Genomic DNA, 19,370 nt, shown 5'->3' on the forward strand with positions numbered 1-19,370 from the left:
GAGATTCCACTGACAAGAACATAGCCTTTAAATAGGACGAATAATAACATTGTTGTGTAACCATGTTAGAATTTTAAACAATATATTTTAATTCAGGCGTATTGCAGGTGTTCATAGGCTAGGGTAACCACTTACCATCACGTGGGCTGTATGCTTGATTGACACCTCAGTTTATTCTTTAAGTGAAAATGTTTACATTCACAATTCCCTTAAATATTATGCAAAATAAAGTTAAATTTACTATGTAATTACAGTAAAATTAAATTTACTTTGTGTAAATAAAAAAAGAGGAAGACCGAGGATTAACTACATGGGACAGATAAAGGAAACACTAGGCGTCATGTCGTATAGGGAGATAAAGGATATGGCCTGGGATAGAGCTGGCTGGAGGAAGATGCATGAATTAGTTGCACCGTCAAGAGGAAACTCTTAAATAAAAAAAAACACTTACCTCTTGGCTGTGGCCGCCGTATATTTCTTTTCATGTGACACGTTGTATGTGGCGGCAAATGACCAGTTCTATAGAAAACTTTTTCAAATGTTGTAGCATGAACGAAAAAGCAAGACGACCTTTTTTTGCATTTGCCATTCGCAAAATTGTGACAAAATGTGAAGACTCCCTTCAGTTGATTTATAACTAGTTTATGTGCATAAATACAAGTACTTCCCCTTTCGCAGATTCCTCGAACAAAGTCTTTGCACATAGTTCATTTTCGTTTGTCTAAAACAAACTCGAATAAATATCCTTCTGTGTATTATTTATATGTTTCTTCATCTGACTTCAATTTAAATTGTAATTCTTCTTTTATTTCAGTGATAGTAAAGTTAGTGGGAATATCTGATGGTGGGGAATTTGGCGGTAGTGGTGGGTGGTAATTTGACGATGGTAGTGGAGGGTTCTTTGGCGATGGTGGTAGAGGGCAATTTGGCGATGGGGGTGGAGGGCAATTGGGCGACGGGGGTGGAGAGCAATTTGGCGATGGGGGTGGAGGGCAATTTGGCGATGGGGGTGGAGGGCAATTTGGCGATGGGTGGAGGGCAATTTGGTGATGGGGTGGAGGGCAAATTGGCGATGGGGGTGGAGGGCAATTTGGGGATGGTGGTAGAGGGTAATTTGGCGATAGTTGTGGTAAATAACTTGATGATGGTAGTGGAGGAGAATTTGGCAATGGTGGTATAGGATAATTTAGCGGCAGTCGTGGAGGGGAATGTGACGGTAGTGGTAAAGGATAAATTAGTGGTAGTAATGGAGGGGAATTTAACGGTAGTGGTGGAAGAATATTTCCCTGATTGTCATATATGCAGTCACTAGCATATTCAGTATTTTAATTAAACACAGACTCTATTTTATTTGCTGCCTCAAACTAAAATTTTTAATATTTCTTCATGTCTCTGAAGTTATGTGACGGCTTAAATTTTTTTTTAATTCTCAGCCCCTGATAACACCTGAAATAAAAAAAAAATGTTAAATTCACATGTTAAGAGTTCCAATGTAAGTATATAAAATATACAAATGTATGTATTTACTGTATTTTTTATACTGAATAGACATTGTCAATACTAATACATGCCTAGACAATGGCGGACCATATTTCTAATGGGGAATTTATAGCTATAAGTCACCTTACTGGGCAAGAGGGATGGTGACTGAAATTCTTGGTAGGATTTATGAGTGGGTTTTAAAAGGATTTTTAAAGGTTAGAGGAAAGGGTAGGAGGTAGGAGGGTAGTACGTGAGAGAATGTGGAATACGATAGTGAAGCTACAACGATATTGTTACGGGTGATCATGGGCGGCGGTAGTCACTTACCACCAGGTGAGCCGCGTGCTCGTTTGCCCCCTGTTGTAAAAAAAAAAGCTGTGGTCTTCGAGGGCGCGTATCCGTATTCATCAGAAAGATAAACTCACTGAAGGTACAGGAATATATTATATACCTCACTAAAATATCATATGTATCATAGCTATATACAGGAAACATAGTAGATATAGAAAAAAGGCTCTGAAAAATCTGAAAAAAAAAAGTATTTTTTTCAGATTTTTTTCTATTCACTCAGTGAATTCTATTATAACTCTTTTCTTATATTTTCCCTCTGTCATGTTTGCCTGTGTAAAACTGGCTCACGGATCTATATTTGTAAAACCTTGTAACTTGGTAATCCCCTTAGATTATACAGATAGAGTGTTTTCATACAAATGTTTCGAAAAAAGCGGGTCAATTTATTGATACAATTGTGTACGTGACAGTACCAGTTAAAAATTATAACTTTAGAGGTAAATAGATTAAGGTCGTAACTTAAAATATATACGGATAAAAATTCCATTATACCTAATATTTATTTAACACTTTATTGCACCAACATTACAGGATTAATTCAAGAATTTTAGATAAGTACAATGTAGTACAAAAGGCGGTCTTATTATTAAGCAATCTTTTATAGACAACCTTTGGGTAAAAAGTATTAAAAATAAATAAGTACGTAGCGATTTTAAATATATATAGATACATGGTTATATTTGCGAAGCCCAAACTTTATTTATATATTTTATTATTTATTACGAATAATTTAAATGTTTTTACTCATAAGTTACTAATTCTAAGAATCTTTGTAGATTTAAAACATTTCTTTAAAAATTTGTATTTAAAAACACGTATTCATCTTTGAATTTTTTCAAATACCCACATATAGGAACGGGAAATATGAGTTGTTGTAATTAAGTTTAATTGTAATTAAATCGATGAAATGTTAAAATTATTTAATGGTATTTTATCCTAAGTTTAAATTCTTAATGCTATTTCGTTATCCCTTATCCAAATAAATACTTTTATCACTTCAAATAAAAATGGCAGCCATTTTGTTCACGTGAACATTGACAATTCCATTTGAAGTGTGTACGAATTCTCAGATATCGATTTTGAAAGCAACCACTCAAATAAAAAATAAAATGACGGCTATTTTGATTATTTCTAACACTAGATTTACATTTGAAACGGATACGGAACCTCAGATATCGATTTTTAAAGCAATAAATCAAATAACAAAGAAAATAAAATGGCGGTTATTTTTATTAATTCTGGTACCAAATTTATATTTAAAGTGTACACGCATCTTCAGAGTTTCATTTCGAAAGCAATCAGTCAAATAACAAAAATCCTTTGAATAAAATATTTATAGTCAAATTTAAATTCTCCTTTTTGAAGTCACATGAAAATAGTAGCTGTTTATTAAAAACAGCTACCATTTTCATGTGACTTCTAAATTATTAAAATTTATGTAGTAGTCATAACAGTGTACTTTAGTTTAATATGAATTCCATTAAATAGTTTGCGTTATACTCAATAATATCTCTTGTACTTACCTATATAAATATATTTATATTATGTATTTTCAATACAATTTTGCTAGTGCTATATTATTATTTGTATGTTTAATTTGGACAATAATAACTTTAACTTTTACATTATTTTCACTAATAACCACTGTTACATACTCACTAAAATATGTATAGAAATATGCAGTAGAAAATACAAATAAAAGGAGCAATTATTTGTAAAAGTAATTAAATATGATCTAATATCTATATTGACATTGATGCATGTATATTAGCTACCTATCGATTAAATTTAAATATATCTAAATGGGGTTCATGTACTTACTCTTCATAAGAAGATTGTAACAACACTATATTATGTATATGAATGTATTAAAATAAATAAATATATTGGCTATTTATGTCATATGATATTAAAAATATAATTCAAAGCTGCGATACTTGTTTATCATATCAAAAGACCAGTCCTCCAGAACCAATGTTGCCTCAAAATTTATATTTTTAATCATAAATATAACTTTCGCTGAGCAGAGTTGGAAATTGCTTACTTTAAAATAAAAAAAATCAATTAGTTTTTGTCATAGATAACTACTTCATCATCTTGATTAATGTTTTGAAATAAATATTTAGTTGTAATGGGGTAATGATCTAAATTGACCTAGTTGGTTAGAATGTGTCATTGAAAATGATGTCTGATAATGGTATATAATTCAAGATAATTTAAAAATGGTCCAATTACGCTTGTATGTTACATACATACATATCTGTCACGCCTGTCTCCCATTAGGGTAGGCAGAAACAATGGAACGCCAAATGCTTCGATTCAAACAAACCTCTTTCGCTTCTTCCACATTCATCAATCTTGTCATACACGCTCGTCGCTTGTATGTTCTAATGCAAAAATTCAACATGTAGTAAAAAATTGTAAATAAGAATACCAAATGTTCCGATACAGGCATAGATTTACATCTTGCATTGTTGCAATACAAAACAACACCATAGAATAATCTTACTGTCTTCTGCTGAGTTACTATGGCACATAGTTCACAAATCCTTATTGTCCTAGTTAATTTTAAATCTAAAGTTATAAATTATGACGAGTAGAAAATACATTAAAATGTAGACAAACAAAAATTTTATTTCAATAAAAACAAAATATTTACCAGAATTTAAAAATGTGATAGTGTTCTGTATCAAAAAAAATTTAGAATCAAAATGGGAAAATGGTATCATAGGAAGGAATATCAGTGAAGGGTGATAGATGAGAATGAAAACAGGCTAGTTAGCCCATCATGATGAATTCATCAGGAATTAACCATGATAGTTTCCAGAGAGAACCGCGAGGAGGTCGACTTGGTTGGGTATATTGCTAGCAATGGGATTCTCAGTCTCCATTACTAACAATCCCTTTCCCTCCTGAAAAAGAATACTTTGACATAGGAAACAGAGTTGTCGTTGTCGTGGTCGATTTCAAGGCGCCATTATGAAATTTCTATTTTATAAATCATCATGAACTAAATTTATAACAATTTTTACTTATATCTATGAAAAGTTTAATTTTAGCGAGTTAGGGAAATAGCTCCTCAGAGTTGACCTATCGTAAATTTTTATAAATAAATTAAATTTTAATTTAGAGGGAAATGTTATGATAGCAACATATTATACACATTTATTAGCTGTGGTACTTGTTTGTCGTCTGATATCGTCTTAATATCGTAAATAATTAATGTCAATTAATTAATATTTCTTGTAAAAAAGATTATATATAAAAGTTGCCTACCTTTGTCTAACTTGAAATTCTTTTCCGAAACACGTGCAGTTCAGTTACTCTCACATTTTTTTTTCTGAATGTGTTTGCTGTTGGCCGTGGGTGGCCTTTACTGCTTCACCGGACGCGTATGCAGGGACGAGTGCAGACGATACTCCAAGCTCGCGAGAGGGGAGCGACAGAGGTATTGACTCTTACTTGTGGACTGCAGTTAATCTCACAGATGTGATCACGGGTATTAATCTTCGTTAAAAAAACACTAGGCGTAGGTGTTACATGTGATTGGTCATAGCATAAACATAGGTGACAGTTAGAACATACTCCCCTCACCCCTCTAACCATTCGTGTTTCTCTGACACCAGCGGCCATTTTGTATAAATGTCAATTCAACATCTGTCACTTTTGTTCGTCATTCATTGTCATTTCATTGCTCTTATATGTACAATGTTTTTCTACGTTGTAGTACTAGTAGTAGTTCTAGTATCGTCTATTGGATTTTTTTTTTGATGGGGAAAATGGTATGGTAACCCCGCCTGCGCTAACGGGATACGCTGACGGAGCACCAGTGAAGGATGATAGATGAGAATGAAAACGGGTCAGTTAGCCCATCATGAAACTCATTAGGAATTAACCATGATAGTTTCCAGGGAGAACCGCGAGGAAGTCGACCTGGTTGGGTTTATTGCTAGCAATGGGATTCTAAGTCTCCATTACTAATAAATCCTTTCCCCCTACCGATCGTCTATTAGTTTGTGGATGGAGTAAACAACTGATTTGGGCAAAATCAATAGTAATGGGAATATGCAGGGGACGTAGTGTTATTCAAACACAGATTAAGGATACTGTACTGTCTACAGACATAAACGTGACTACGGTATACTACGTCTGTGGGTTCGAATAGATATAACATGTATTGATAGTAACATAACGAAACACATTATAAACAGAACATGGGAGTATGAGCGAAATAAAATGGACAATTTTCTGATGCTATATGCATGCATATACATGCATATATTGTAAATTGAATTTGGTGCCATAAGCTATTAAATTAATAAACTTAACACGGAATAATCATAGTATTTTATTTCTGCCTTTTTATCAAAAAGCACGATAAACAAAAACTTAAGCTAGCTACATAGTATAGTACATAGTACGATATGACTGATACATCTAAATACAGTAAAATAAAAATTTAAATTCAATTCTTTACTCTGTATATGTGGCAAGTAGCATCTTTCAAAGGGCTAAATTATTCAGTATCTGGTAACTTAAGAAAAATAATAACCGTTTGTTGCTATTTTAAAACGGCAGTAGAGCAGCATTTCTATGACATTTTATTTCTATGGTGCTGCGGCACCATAGAAATAAAATGTAGGCATGAAAAGGCAAAATTGAATTAAGAAGAAAAAAGACAGATTCATCTGTGTTTCAACCTGTTTGAACGAGTCGCTTAATCCAAAGATGTTGTATATATATAATTTATCTTATACTAACATTTGTGCAAAAGGTATCTATATAAATAATTATATATAAAAAAAACAATAATTTATTTTGAATACTTGAAGTATACCGGTTTACTTATAGTAGAAGTAGGTATATCTTAAAACTTACTTTTCTTCAGTTAGGTAAAAGTTTCGAAATTAATTTGTAGGTTATATTAGTTGCCATAGCAACAAACCATAACAAAGGGAAAAGCATAAAAAGATAAAGTTAGATGCGTGAATTTTTAAAAAGAAATGAATGATTTTATTCGAAATAATAAAGTTACAGGAGTGTATTGGTTGAAAGGTTCCGTGGAAAATATTAAAATAAGGTAATTAGAAATTTTATTAAATAAGACATTATTTTGTGATGAACAGAGATCTCAGATTATAAATTATATAGATTGTGTATATAAGAGAGTAAACATAATAATATATATGCTAAGAATATATCTTAGAAACATAGAGAAGTAGGTCATATAAAATAAAAACTCGAAGCGGATTTACCGGGAGTATAAACAAAAAGTTCTAATTTATTTTTACATTTTAAAGTGAAATTAGTTTAATGGACCTTTATGAATTAAGAGTATTGTTAAATAATTAAGTGGATATAAAAATAAATTAGATAAACACCACCTATTCGTTAATTTTTTTCTAATTACGCTTTAAACATTAATCTCTTAATATTGAATATAAGAATTGCTAAAAAGAATTGTAAATAAAAAAAAGGTAGGATAGTGTAAACGACAAATAGATAAGGGGGCGACATCCCTTCACTGTAAGCTTGATTAAGGAAAGCATGCTTTTTCTCTCTCACTTATTACTTCCATTAAGGTGTAAGCGTGATGGAACATACGTGAAAAGTCGACTGTATTCAGTGTTTTTTTTTTGTGTTTATAGCGCATTTTTTTTTTTGATACCACTGAAGTGGCAAACAAGCATACGGCCCACCTGATGGTAAGCGGTTACCGTAGCCTATAACGCCTGCAATACCAGAGGTATTACGCGCGCGTCGCCGACCCTGAAGAAACCTCTTTACCCCACTTTTGAAGAACCCCATGCTGTAGTCTCTTGGGAAAACCTCGGCAGGGAGCTCATTCCATAACCTGAGTGTTCGTGGGAGAAAACATCTCTGAAACCGCGTTGTACGCGGTTCTGTGTTTTCTGTTTATTCAAAAGTTATAAGAAGGGGCCAGATTTTACCTTTTTTTTATTTCTAAAATACTGATAACGATTTTTTACAAGAGTCTATGGTACAAATTAGTGGTCATTTTACATATATTTAGATTCGAAATGTCTCGCAAAAACTATGATTGTTATGTAAAATATTATCTTCAATCATTATCAACATCATCTCAATTGTTATCTATCCACTGCTGAACATAGGCCTCCTTAACAGACTGCCCTAAGAAACGGTCCAGAGTTACCTGCATCCACTGACTCCCTGCAATGCATTTGAGGTCGTCACTCCATATAGTGGCCGTTTGGTGCCGACATAAAATAGGCCACTCCTTCCTTTCCCGTGGGTATCGTGCAAGACGACTAAGGGACGACGAAGGATGGGCAGCAGCGTCCCTTTTAAAACATTTCTAAAGCCTGACTGCGGTTGCCAATCCACCTACCAAGCGTGGCAACTACTGGCAAAACCCCAAGGGGAAATCTTATGTTCAGCAGTGGACGGTTAAGGGCTGTTATGATGATGAGGGGGGAAAGGGATTATTAGTAATGGGGATTAGCAACCCTATATACCCTAACAGGTCGATCTCCTCGCGGTTCCCCCTGAAAATCACAGTGATTAGTTCATTGTTGAAATTGTCGCGATGGGCTAACTGATCTGCTTCATCTTCACTTACCATTCCTCACTAGAACCCCGCCAGCGTATACAGATAGGTCGAAACACGAACGGGATAAAGGTACTCAGTCAAACGACTTGTACAAAATCTCCCTCTGGTTTGGTGAAAATATCGCATAGAATCTTAAAGAGATTGTAAATAAGTTTATTTGAATAAAGATAATTTAAATTTGCGCATGCGACCATGCCGAACTGTTTTCATCATCATTTTAAATCAGAATAGAAATTTTAAATGAAAAACCAGCATTGCTGAACATATGACTGACCTACAGACTACCATAAGGGACTGTCCTGAGCCGTCTGCATCCATTATCTCCAATAAAATACACAGTTTTTGTTACTTTAATTTTTTTTTTCCACGAAGGTGGCAAACAATCATGCAGTCCGTCTGTTGGTAAACGATCATTGTAGCCTCTGGACGTCTGCAACGCTACGGATGTCACGTGTGCGTTGCTGATCCTGAAGAACCCTTAATATACCCTTTTTAAAAAACCCCACGCGGTAGTCTCCAGGGAAAACCTCTGTAGAGATCTCGTTCCACAACCTGAGAATTCGCGAGAGAAAACTCCTTTAAACTGTACTGTACGTGACTATTTAGATTCAAGCGTAAAGGGATAAATTCCCTGTCGATGGCGAGCGGTGTCACGCTAAAAGGCAGTGCGTATTATTTAAAAAAAAAATATAAAAGTCATCGTGGTTAATTCGTATTGAATTAATTATGATAGTCGAACTGACTTGACTAAATCCTCCATTAGTGCTCTAATATTGTATACCTACCTACATAAGAATAATATGGCCTTAACCATCGAGGGATAGACCATTCCAACTACATCCACAAAAACTTTCTTAATTTCAAAACCTTACTAATTTCTATTTAAACACATTTGATTTACATTTTCAGAGTAAAACTCAAACCTCAAGACGGTTTGATATCATTACCGAAATTAGAGGAGTTCTCAAACAAATCGAACGTAAGTCATTATGAAAAAATCCAAGAGTACCCATTCAAATGGCAGGAAAAGTCGTTTTGTACGCGAGAACTGGTGCAATACTCGGATGTACACAAGTGCATCACGGACACCGAACTCACGTACCACAACATGATTTTGAACACATCACACGAGCCTTCGAAAGTTTTCACTTACATTCATGACGACTACCATTTACCGTTTCCTAATAGTATAAGGAAGGAGAAGAAATTTGATCTGTCATCGTGTATGAATATGCTCAGATTGAATGAGAAGGCTGATGATATCATTCATCAGACCAGTTCAATGGGTCACCTGTTCAGAAGCGAGGAGAATATAGACACTGAAGATGAATGGACTGCGATGCACGTGATGTTGGATAATTCGGAATACAACGAGTAAGATTTATATATATTTAAAAATAAATAAATAAATATAGATGGGAAGTCGAATCTTAAGCATTCTTTCAGTGATAGGTGTGTTCTATCACTGAAACTAAATATTTTTTTCAAAAAAATATTAGTCTGAAAACTGTACAAAGATAAATGAATGTTAATTATTAAGATTTCAGTCTATTATGTATCCACCTATATTATTATATAATAAAAAAATAGGCGACGTGCTGAAGAAGGGCCAAATTAAAAGTACCCGTAAGCGACGAGCGTGTATGAAAAGATTGATGAATGTGGAAGAAGCGAAAAAGTTTAAATCGAAGCATTTGGCGTTCCATTGTTTCTGCCTACCCTAATGGGAGACAGGCGTGACAAATATGTATGTATGTATGTAAAAATAAAGTTTATTAATAGATGTAAATGAAATGTTAACACCACCTGCACTAACGGTATACACCACCAGTGAGTGGTGATAGGTGAGAATGAAAAAGCAGGTCATTTAGCCCATCGTGAATCCCATCTCGAATTTAACACGATAATTTCCAGGGTGGTTCGCGTGGAGGTCGATCTGGTTGGGTATATGTACCAATTCAAAACGGTTATACCTATTTATATATGCAATTTTTTTATTTGTTGTATTTGTAGTTGTCAGGGAAAGATTTGTATGTATTTAGAATAAAAAAATTGGGTTAAAAATATCCATATAAAAAAATTAGTGAGTGAGACAGAAAACAGTAGAGAAATCTTCAGAGATCAAAATATCCCGGAATGAAGAATAAAGAAAAGGAGATATAGTATACTTTACCAATACAAATACCAAATACTTTAGATTTAGACACTTGGAGGATCTACACACATATTTAAATATACTGTACCTGCAATTTTAGCTTTAATTCTTTTAACTTCGGTTCTTAGTAAATTAACATTAGTAACTGATTTATGTATTCACTTTAGATGAAGTTCGTAGAGACATTACTGCCTATAGGTAATTAGATTAGATTAGTATGGCAGACAAATTACTATTATAATTAACAGATTGGGTCTTACGAGGTTGAAGAATGGTGTACGAAGGGCGGAAAGGTCTTGTTGGTGGGAGGGAAATAACATGCTTTGTTCTACAAGACTTAGTTTTGGATGGGCTGGCTCTTTTGAAAAATTGACAACATATAAAAAGGAGCTTTGTTTTCGAAGTTGGCATATCACAAACAACTGTTGTAACATCTTAGAGAGTAGACAAAATTACAGGGCTGATTTTCATGAGAGCAAGTCTATGGCTTTTCTTTCAGATTGAGTTAAAACACTAAATTGTGTAGGGCAGGGGTGGCCGACTTACCTAGACCCAAGATCTACTGTTTAGTAACGAAACCCTGTGCGATCTACCAATTACATACTTCTTGAAATCACAAATGAAACGACGTAATTCAGTACAGCATTCTATATTATTGTAGTATTTTTTATTTTAAAAACAGGGTAAACATAAAATTGAAAATTATTCTTACCAACTATTTATTTATATTAGCGTGAGCATTGCGTCCGAGCATCTTCAGCTAGATTAGCTAAATATTATATTGTTTGCCTTGCCACGATCGACTGGACTAATAGTTGCGATCGACGCAGGGGGGGTATCATCGACGACATAGTGTACTCTGTTATCTTCATGGTACTGTCCATGGGCTGCCAGCTTGTTTGCCATTCTAAGTATCGTAAAAAAAGTTTTTTAATTTTTTTTTACAACACAAGGGGCAAATGAGCATGCGGCTCACCTGATGGTAAGTGCCGCCGTCCATGATCACCCGCGACACCAGAGGCATTGCAGCACACCTGCAATGTTTATTTCAATATTTGTCTCCTTGCAACAGTCATAAAATTTTCAGGGACTCTCAACTTCTGATGAGGCAAGAGATTCCTCTAGTTTCTCTTTACCATAACAAAATGCACAACTATCTTATTTTGTCTCCGGATGTGAATGATCTGGAACTGAACCCGTATGTTGCGGAGACAGTGTTGGGTGTGCCGCTTGGGTACGAGTACTCTGTGGATGTGGACTTTGAGGAGATGGGGAACTCGGAAGAATTGACAATTTTAGTAAGTAAACTTTTTTTTTTATTAAAAAATAAAGTACCTACACGTAAGGTAAAATCAGTGTTTTAAGCCATAATTTTTAAAGACTATTTTAATATAAATACTTACTCGTAAAATAAAAATGTTGTTTACGACTATAATTCCTAAAGGAGTAGTCAGTGTTATAATAATGAGTATTTATTTATTTATTCATTAGTACATATATGTGTACATGGCGGACTTAATGCTAAAAGCATTCTCTCCCAGTCAACCATAGGGAAGTGTCATAATACTCGAATGCGGTACTACTAATTATCGATATACATATATACTAAAATTACATATATAAACGAATAAATATATATAAATAACAAATATACTTACACATATATGATATATACTATATTATACACGAAATTGAGAATAATATGAAGTACTTAGTGCTCGGATAAAGTAAAAAAGTGAGCATGAACACTTTTTTTGAAAGACGGTTTATAGTATGTACTAAATATATATATATATATATATATATATATATATATATATATATATATATATATATATATATATATATAAAGTATGTACTCTTAGACATTTACATTAGAAGAAAAAGCAAGCTGAAGTGGTAATGAACTTGTCATATAGCTCGAAGAACTGATAACCGACGGGCAAGAAAGGGTCGTGCTTGTACTCAAACGCAATGTAGGACGACCCTCTCACTGGATGGAGTGATGATTCCAAATGCATTGCAAGAAGTCAGTGATGCAGGTGGCTAAGGGCTTGCTTATGACTATCAATGGGAGAGGACTATCTTCAGCAGTAGACACAGTAATAGCTAATATGATGGTACATCTTTGTTTACAGCTGAAAGCTGCACTCCGGTACTAAACAATCCTCCATCTTCTCCTTCCTTCTTCATATGTTTATGTTAAATCCATGTAAATGTTGATGCAAATCCCCGTTTCTTTTTCTTTTTATGCATATAAAGTCACCATTTTAATTTCAGCTAAGGAAATTACTAAAGAAATGGGAAAAGAGGCACAAGTACTTGACGAGTTTTTCGATGCCTCCTCTCGACAAGAGAGTGTATTGTGTCTCGCTCGACATACAGTCCGCATCCGGTTTTGATATGGACGATCTTTACCTTGAATATAATATAAAGGTAGGTGGCGCCTGGTGTAATACGATTAGCAATAGTGTAGAAAAATAATTTTTCCTTCACTTTCTAGATTCTTTTATTTAAATTTTTTTAATTGACGATAATGGATTGGTAACCCTGCCTGCGCTAACAGTATACGCTGGCGGGGCATCAGTGAGGGATGATAGGTGAGGATGAAAACAGGTCAGTTAGCCCATCGTGACAAGTCCACAAGAATTAACCACTATGGTTTCCGGAGGGAATCGCGTGGAGGTCGACCTGATAGGGTATATTGCTAGAAAGGGGGTTGTTAGACCCCATTAATAACAAACCTTCCCCCCCCTCCGTTACCGCAGTTAGGCCTTGGTAATGTAAGAGGGAGTTGCTGCCCATTTCCCAACCATTAAGTTCCCGTAGTCGCCTCTTGCGACACCCATGGGAAAGGATGATAAATAATCAAATTTAAAATCGTATGAAGATTCCAGAAACAATTCATTGTAATGGTGATCTACATGGAAGGACACACACAAGCAAAGCGCTTCGAATACATAACGTAGAAGAATGGAACTTTGGGTATATTATAGACCTTGGTCTGGAGATGCCAGTAGACTTAGGTAGGTATATCTTTTTTTTTCTGGATGATAAAGGAATGCTGACCCCGCTTGCGCTATCGGTATACACTGACGGGGCACCAGTCAGTGTATGCCGATATAGTGTATGATCAGTGTACCCCAGATTGGTGAAGATGAAAAGGTAGGTCAGTTAGCCCATCGTGATGAATTCAACGACAAATTAATCACGATGGTTTTCAGGAGAAACCACGTGGAAGTCGATCTGATAGGGTATATTGATAACAATGGGGACTAACCTCTCCATTACTATCAATCCCTTCCCCAATATACCTATATTAAATAGTAACAAACCACCTCGGCTTTTACGATATTTTTTAATAAAATACAGTTTATGTTACTCCCTTATTCTTAATGTTAAGTATTTTTTTCAGTTGTAATGAAATGAGTTTATTTGCATTAAACAGTTTAAAATTATAACAAGTCACGTGGTATTATTTTGGCACCTGTTTAATTGCCTTAAAAGATGTAGGCATGCAAATATTTTACATTTTATATATATAAAAAAACCGGTAACAAAATTATAATTCAATTCAATTTATTCAATTTTTTCATTACAAACAAAACATTTTCGTCTTTAGAACATTACGTTTAGATTTAAAATTCAAAAGAAATATAATTTACGCCGTATCTCCGATCCAACTGTTTATAATTACTCCTCTCCATTCAAAAGATCTTTCAAAAAGAAGATTGTCTGCAAGAGATCGCTTTTAGCGATAAGGCCGTCCATTGTTTTCTCACTGTGATCATTTCTTGTAATTGTTTATATTTATAATAAGTTTACTATGATAATTTTTGGAGGAAGCAATAAAGAGTATTTATTCTATCTATGGTCACTCACTTTAAAATTATATCTGCGGTAATAGACACAAATAAGATACAGTAATCGGGGTACCATTTTGTCAGTCAAAATTAAAATTAGATAAAATATTTGCATAACGCACATATCATCATCATGTGTGCCATCCCCTGCTTTTTTTCTAATGGATGATAATGGAGTGGCAACCCTGTCTGTACTAACGGTGTACGTAGGCGGGGCACCAGTAAGGGATGACAGGTGGATGCTCGTCCCTTGACCAGTAAGTTCCCTTAGTCGCCTCTTACTACATCCACGGGAAAGGAAGGGAAGCCCCATTCTACATCGGGATCATACGGTGGAAGTCGTATTCTTATATAAAAAAAAGTCAAACTTGGATCAAATTTCATTTATAAAATAGATGTAACGTTTTATAACATGAGATCATATTTACAGAGCCACCTCCAATTCAGATATTTTTCGAAGTCATATCAACTGACTGGTGGGGTCGACATCGTTCTGAGGGATATAGCTATCTTCCTCTAACGTTAGACCTCGGGAGTTACCACAAGCGGTTAACTTGCTCTCGTCCGGAAGAAAAAGATTGGGTGCAGGCTGAGGGTCGCAGATTCTTTGTCGGTGGATGTCATTTGATCAAAGATTTGGATGTATTGGCCAAACCGCAGTTGCAGGTAATTTGTACAATTTAAAACTTTTAGTGTTTTAGTTTTTTTATGTAACTTAGAATGGTAAACAAGCTGATGGCTCATCTGATGGAAAGTGGTAACCATTGCCAATAGACATGAGCAGTTCCGTGGACGTAACAGAATATACTATTTCGCTCATGATACTCCCCATGCGTTGTCATTCCTGAGGACTCAGAGTGTTATTCTTCTGTAGCTTGTAAATTCACTGCCATATCCCACCCTTTAATTTGTTTGTTAAAAAGGGAGTTTGACAGCTCCATTGCTATCAGGTCGACCTCCACGTGGTTCTCCCTGGAAACCGTCGTCAACAATTCTTGTTGAATTCATCACGATGGGCTAACTGATCTGCTTCATCCTCACCTATCATCCTTTACTGGTGCACCGCCGATGTATACCGATAGCGCATGTGGGGTTACTATTCCATTATCACCTATTAAAAAAAATACAATAATGATGATGATATGACGACCTGCGAACGTTCTTGTTTTGATTTAGAGAACGCAATATGTAAAACTGAACTCTTGAAGGAAAATTTATAAAATATCAAAATTTATATAATTGCAGGACGCGAACTTCACCTTCACAACTACCGGCACCATCAGTCTTCAGTGGAACATTATGTCCCAAACCCACATTCCTAGAGTCGAGTACACTCCACTCCCCAGCACCAGCTCAGCATCAGCTGTACTTCTCGGGGCGGAAGCTGTACTGCGTCAGTATCGAAAGGCGAGGGCGAAGCTCGCAGCCGCTACTAAGGACTTGAATGGTCCAGGGAAAGATGGTTCTGGTGATGGGTAGCAGATTAAATAAATGTGGAATACACGGATGGCATCAACTCTCACTTAAGCAAGGCTGGATTTATATTCCTTAGTATATAAGTTTACAAAATATGGGAGAGAAAGAAAAACAACTTTAATAATTTTTTATTCAGTGTATATAAAAAAAAAAAACATAAATACATGACTTACACAAGTTTTCTTTCATTTACGATACAGGACTCACTTTGACCCTGAATGTTTTACAACGCAATATGTTACAAATAATAATTTTTCGTTTGGAGACTTACAGATATTAACAAAATGTAACACTTTCATACAAATCAAGGTATTTTTTAAGGTAGTTTAATTTTAAATGCAGAAAAGGTTATCCACCTTTAAAAGACTTATTACATACACTTTTGCCTTAAATAATCACAATTTGTCTTCTACTGAATCTATTTTAAAATGGACATCAACGGTCTCCCATTCGTGTTTCAACCGTAAAGCAGTTGCGTTTGCATGGCTGTGTTTCGGTTTGAAGGGTGGGATATGGCGTGAATTTACAGGGCACAGAGGAATAACACCTGAGTCCTCAGGAATGGCAACGCATGGGGGGTATCATGGGCGAAACAGTACACTCTGTTATGGGCATGGTACTGCTCATGTCTATAGGCGACGGTTACCACTTTCCATCAGGTGGTGGTGGTATTGCCTCGAGTTGTGATTTCTGCATACTGTGGTGGTAGTGAGCGTGTCAATACAAGCTAGCTGTCCCTGATGGCCTGCCGCAAGTGCGCGGTGAAGGCGGCGCGGCGGCGTGCGCGTGCGCAGCTGGCGGCTCGTGCTCGGGCCAGCCGCTCGCGGCGAGCGTCCCGCCGCGCCGCGCGCGCCGCCAGTGCCTGCAGCCGCACGTACTGCGCTTCTCGCGCCTCGCTACGCAGCAGTGACGACTCCCACGAACTTAGCGCGTTCGATATTGCCGCGCGCTTTACGAAATGAATCTTTATATTATAAATACACTAGCTGACTCGGCAAACGTTGTTTTACCATACACATTATTTCGAGAACTATACATGAAATTTTATCCCACTACAATTATTATATTCGATTGCCATCTTGCAACCCTATTGCCGCATATAAAAATCGTGATTAAAAAACAGGGGTTGATCGTAAAAGCGTGAAAATTTGAATTTGCATGTTTTTTTCAATAGTAAATAAAATCATAATAAAATAAAAATAAAAAAAATATTAAGGGGCGGGTCATCCTTATCATTGAGGGGTATGAAAAATAGATGTTGGCCGATTCTCAGACTTATCCAATATGCACACAAAATTTCATAAAAATCGGTTATGCCGTTTCGGAGGAGTTTGGTAACAAACACCGCGACACGAGAATTTTATATATTAGATTATATACCGAGTGGAAAGGACAGGTTGGCTAAAACGAAAACAGCTGATTTAGATCAATGGTCTGAATCAGATGGCAGATTATTTTGCCACCGAAAAAGCACCACAGCCATATAATGAACGATTCTTAGTTTTGACGTCGTGCATTATATTTCAAAAGTTTACGATCCACACGACCAGTGATACCTACAAAGCATGCTTCTTCGTAGCTAGTTTTCGAACGCTTGTGACGTTGACCGCGCGTTGATTGCGCGTGCGCGCGTCGAGGTAGGATTTTAATACGAATTTGCTATTTTTCGGTATGTCATAGTATTTCACTTTAAAATATTATTATTTCTTTATATTATAATATAATAGCGTACATAACATGATTTTAAATGAAAAAAAAACATGAGAAATAATTGAAATTTTCCAAAAATAATTTCCACTGGTTTTCAATTCAGAATAATGCTCTGAATTCACTGTTTCAGTTTTGGTCAACCTGTCCCTTACTCCCTGTATATAGAATAATCCACCTATACATGTGGTATGAGGGGGGGGGGGGGGGAAGAAAAGTAATGCAGGATACCAGTCGCATTGCTAACAATACACCCAGTCTGGTTTTCCCAAAGAATCTACAGCACGGGGTTCTTCAAAAAGGTGTAAAGATGTATCTACAGGGTCGGCAACGCGCACGTAATGCCGATGGTACTGCAGGCGTTCATAGACTACGGTAACTGCTTACCATCAGATGAGCAGTATGCTAGTTTACCACCTTAATGGTATAAAAAAAACGTAGACCTACCCGTGGTTCCCCCTGTACATCGTACTGAAATCCAGGTGTATTCATTACGATGGACTAACTGACCTGCCTTTTCATTCTCACCTATCATTCCTCGCTGGTGCCCTGCCAGCGTATAGTAGCGCAGGCGGGGTTACCATTCTATTATCATCCCACGAAAAAAAAAAAACTACAAACTGGCCCTCTAGACTAGTTGGTATAAGGCATCCGACGTTGCTATCTCCTTCTATATCACGGACACATTAGTGATGTCGATTCCATCGATAAATTCGCTTGCCGTTTATCTAGAGGGCTTGGTGGATTTATTAATATAATTACCTGCGAAGCGTCTCTCAACAGAGCATTCCGTCGTCTCTTCGCCTCGTCAGCTCGTTTTTCGGCGTCATCTAGATCCACGCGTTTTCGAAACTCTTCAGCGGCGTCGAGCCGTATGCGCCGGTCGGCCGCGAGATGCGCGCGCGCTTCTTCCTCCAGCGCTCTATGTATTAACTCTGATATCTGAAAGAAATAGATTGTTAATCCTTACTACTTACTGGTAATATGGTATTATTGAGCAAGCCTTTTTTATTTTATGCAACTTAGAATGACAAATAAGCTGACGATCCACCTGATGAAAAGTAGTAACCGTCGCCTATAAACATGAGCAGTACCATGGACATAACAGAGTATATTGTTTCGCCCATGATACCACTCATGCGTTGCCATTCCTGAGGACTCAGGTGTTATTCCTCTGTATAGTTTCGGTATAGAATAGGCCACCACTTCCTTTCCCATGGGTGTCGTAAGAAGCGACTAAGCGAGTTATGATCGAGGGATGGGCAGCTCTCTTAAAACATCATAAAACACTGGACCGCAGTTGGCAACCCGCCTGCCAAGCGTGGCAACTGCTGCCCCCCCCCCCCCCCATTCAGCAGTGGAAAGTTAACGCCTAATACGACAACGTCTATAATGTCTATCTTATCACCTTTTTGTCGTCTCTGCAAGCGAGCAAGTCGGCGCTTCGCTGTTCCTTATAGCGTATACTGTTAACCAATTGCCTGCACCGGAGGTGATGATCCAAGGTCCTTTGAAACCGCCTGTACTCCAGCCAATTGCGTTCCTGCTTACGTTTCTCGTGGATATACCGCTTGTATTGGTCTGAGGTTTCTGCTGCCACCTGGAAAAGGGATATTTAATAGTAGAAAAAAATTCACGACTAATGCCTAATGGAGTAATCAGGAGAGAGAGGAATTGTTAAGAACGGGGATGTTGGTCACCATTCTTAGCAATATACCCTGTCAGGTCGGCCTCCACGCGATCT

General features: G+C 36.4%; 2 protein-coding genes across 3 annotated transcripts in view; one reads left to right on the forward strand and one right to left on the reverse strand.

The window, feature by feature from the left end:
* Window positions 1-6,803: 6,803 nt before the first annotated feature.
* Window positions 6,804-16,096, forward strand: LOC113517893 (tectonic-like complex member MKS1). Its single transcript, XM_052895866.1, has 7 exons — window positions 6,804-6,913; window positions 9,335-9,799; window positions 11,668-11,878; window positions 12,861-13,016; window positions 13,471-13,606; window positions 14,874-15,109; window positions 15,689-16,096. The coding sequence occupies exons 1-7, from the start codon at window positions 6,837-6,839 to the stop codon at window positions 15,920-15,922; spliced, it is 1,515 nt and encodes a 504-aa protein (XP_052751826.1). The 5' UTR covers window positions 6,804-6,836; the 3' UTR covers window positions 15,923-16,096.
* Window positions 16,075-19,370, reverse strand: part of LOC113510395 (trichohyalin) — a 34,812-nt gene continuing 31,516 nt past the window's right edge. For both annotated transcript variants that reach the window (XM_052895872.1, XM_052895871.1), the window contains 3 exons: window positions 19,035-19,226; window positions 18,389-18,568; window positions 16,075-16,868 (listed from right to left, as the gene is read on the reverse strand). In XM_052895872.1, coding sequence (XP_052751832.1) covers window positions 16,647-16,868; window positions 18,389-18,568; window positions 19,035-19,226 — 594 coding nt within the window. In that variant the 3' untranslated portion in view covers window positions 16,075-16,646. The remainder of the gene's footprint in view (window positions 16,869-18,388; window positions 18,569-19,034; window positions 19,227-19,370) is intronic.

This window comes from Galleria mellonella, unplaced genomic scaffold (genome assembly GCF_026898425.1).
Source record: "Galleria mellonella isolate WM207_F2 unplaced genomic scaffold, CSIRO_AGI_GalMel_v1 utg312, whole genome shotgun sequence".
Taxonomy (NCBI): domain Eukaryota; kingdom Metazoa; phylum Arthropoda; class Insecta; order Lepidoptera; family Pyralidae; genus Galleria; species Galleria mellonella.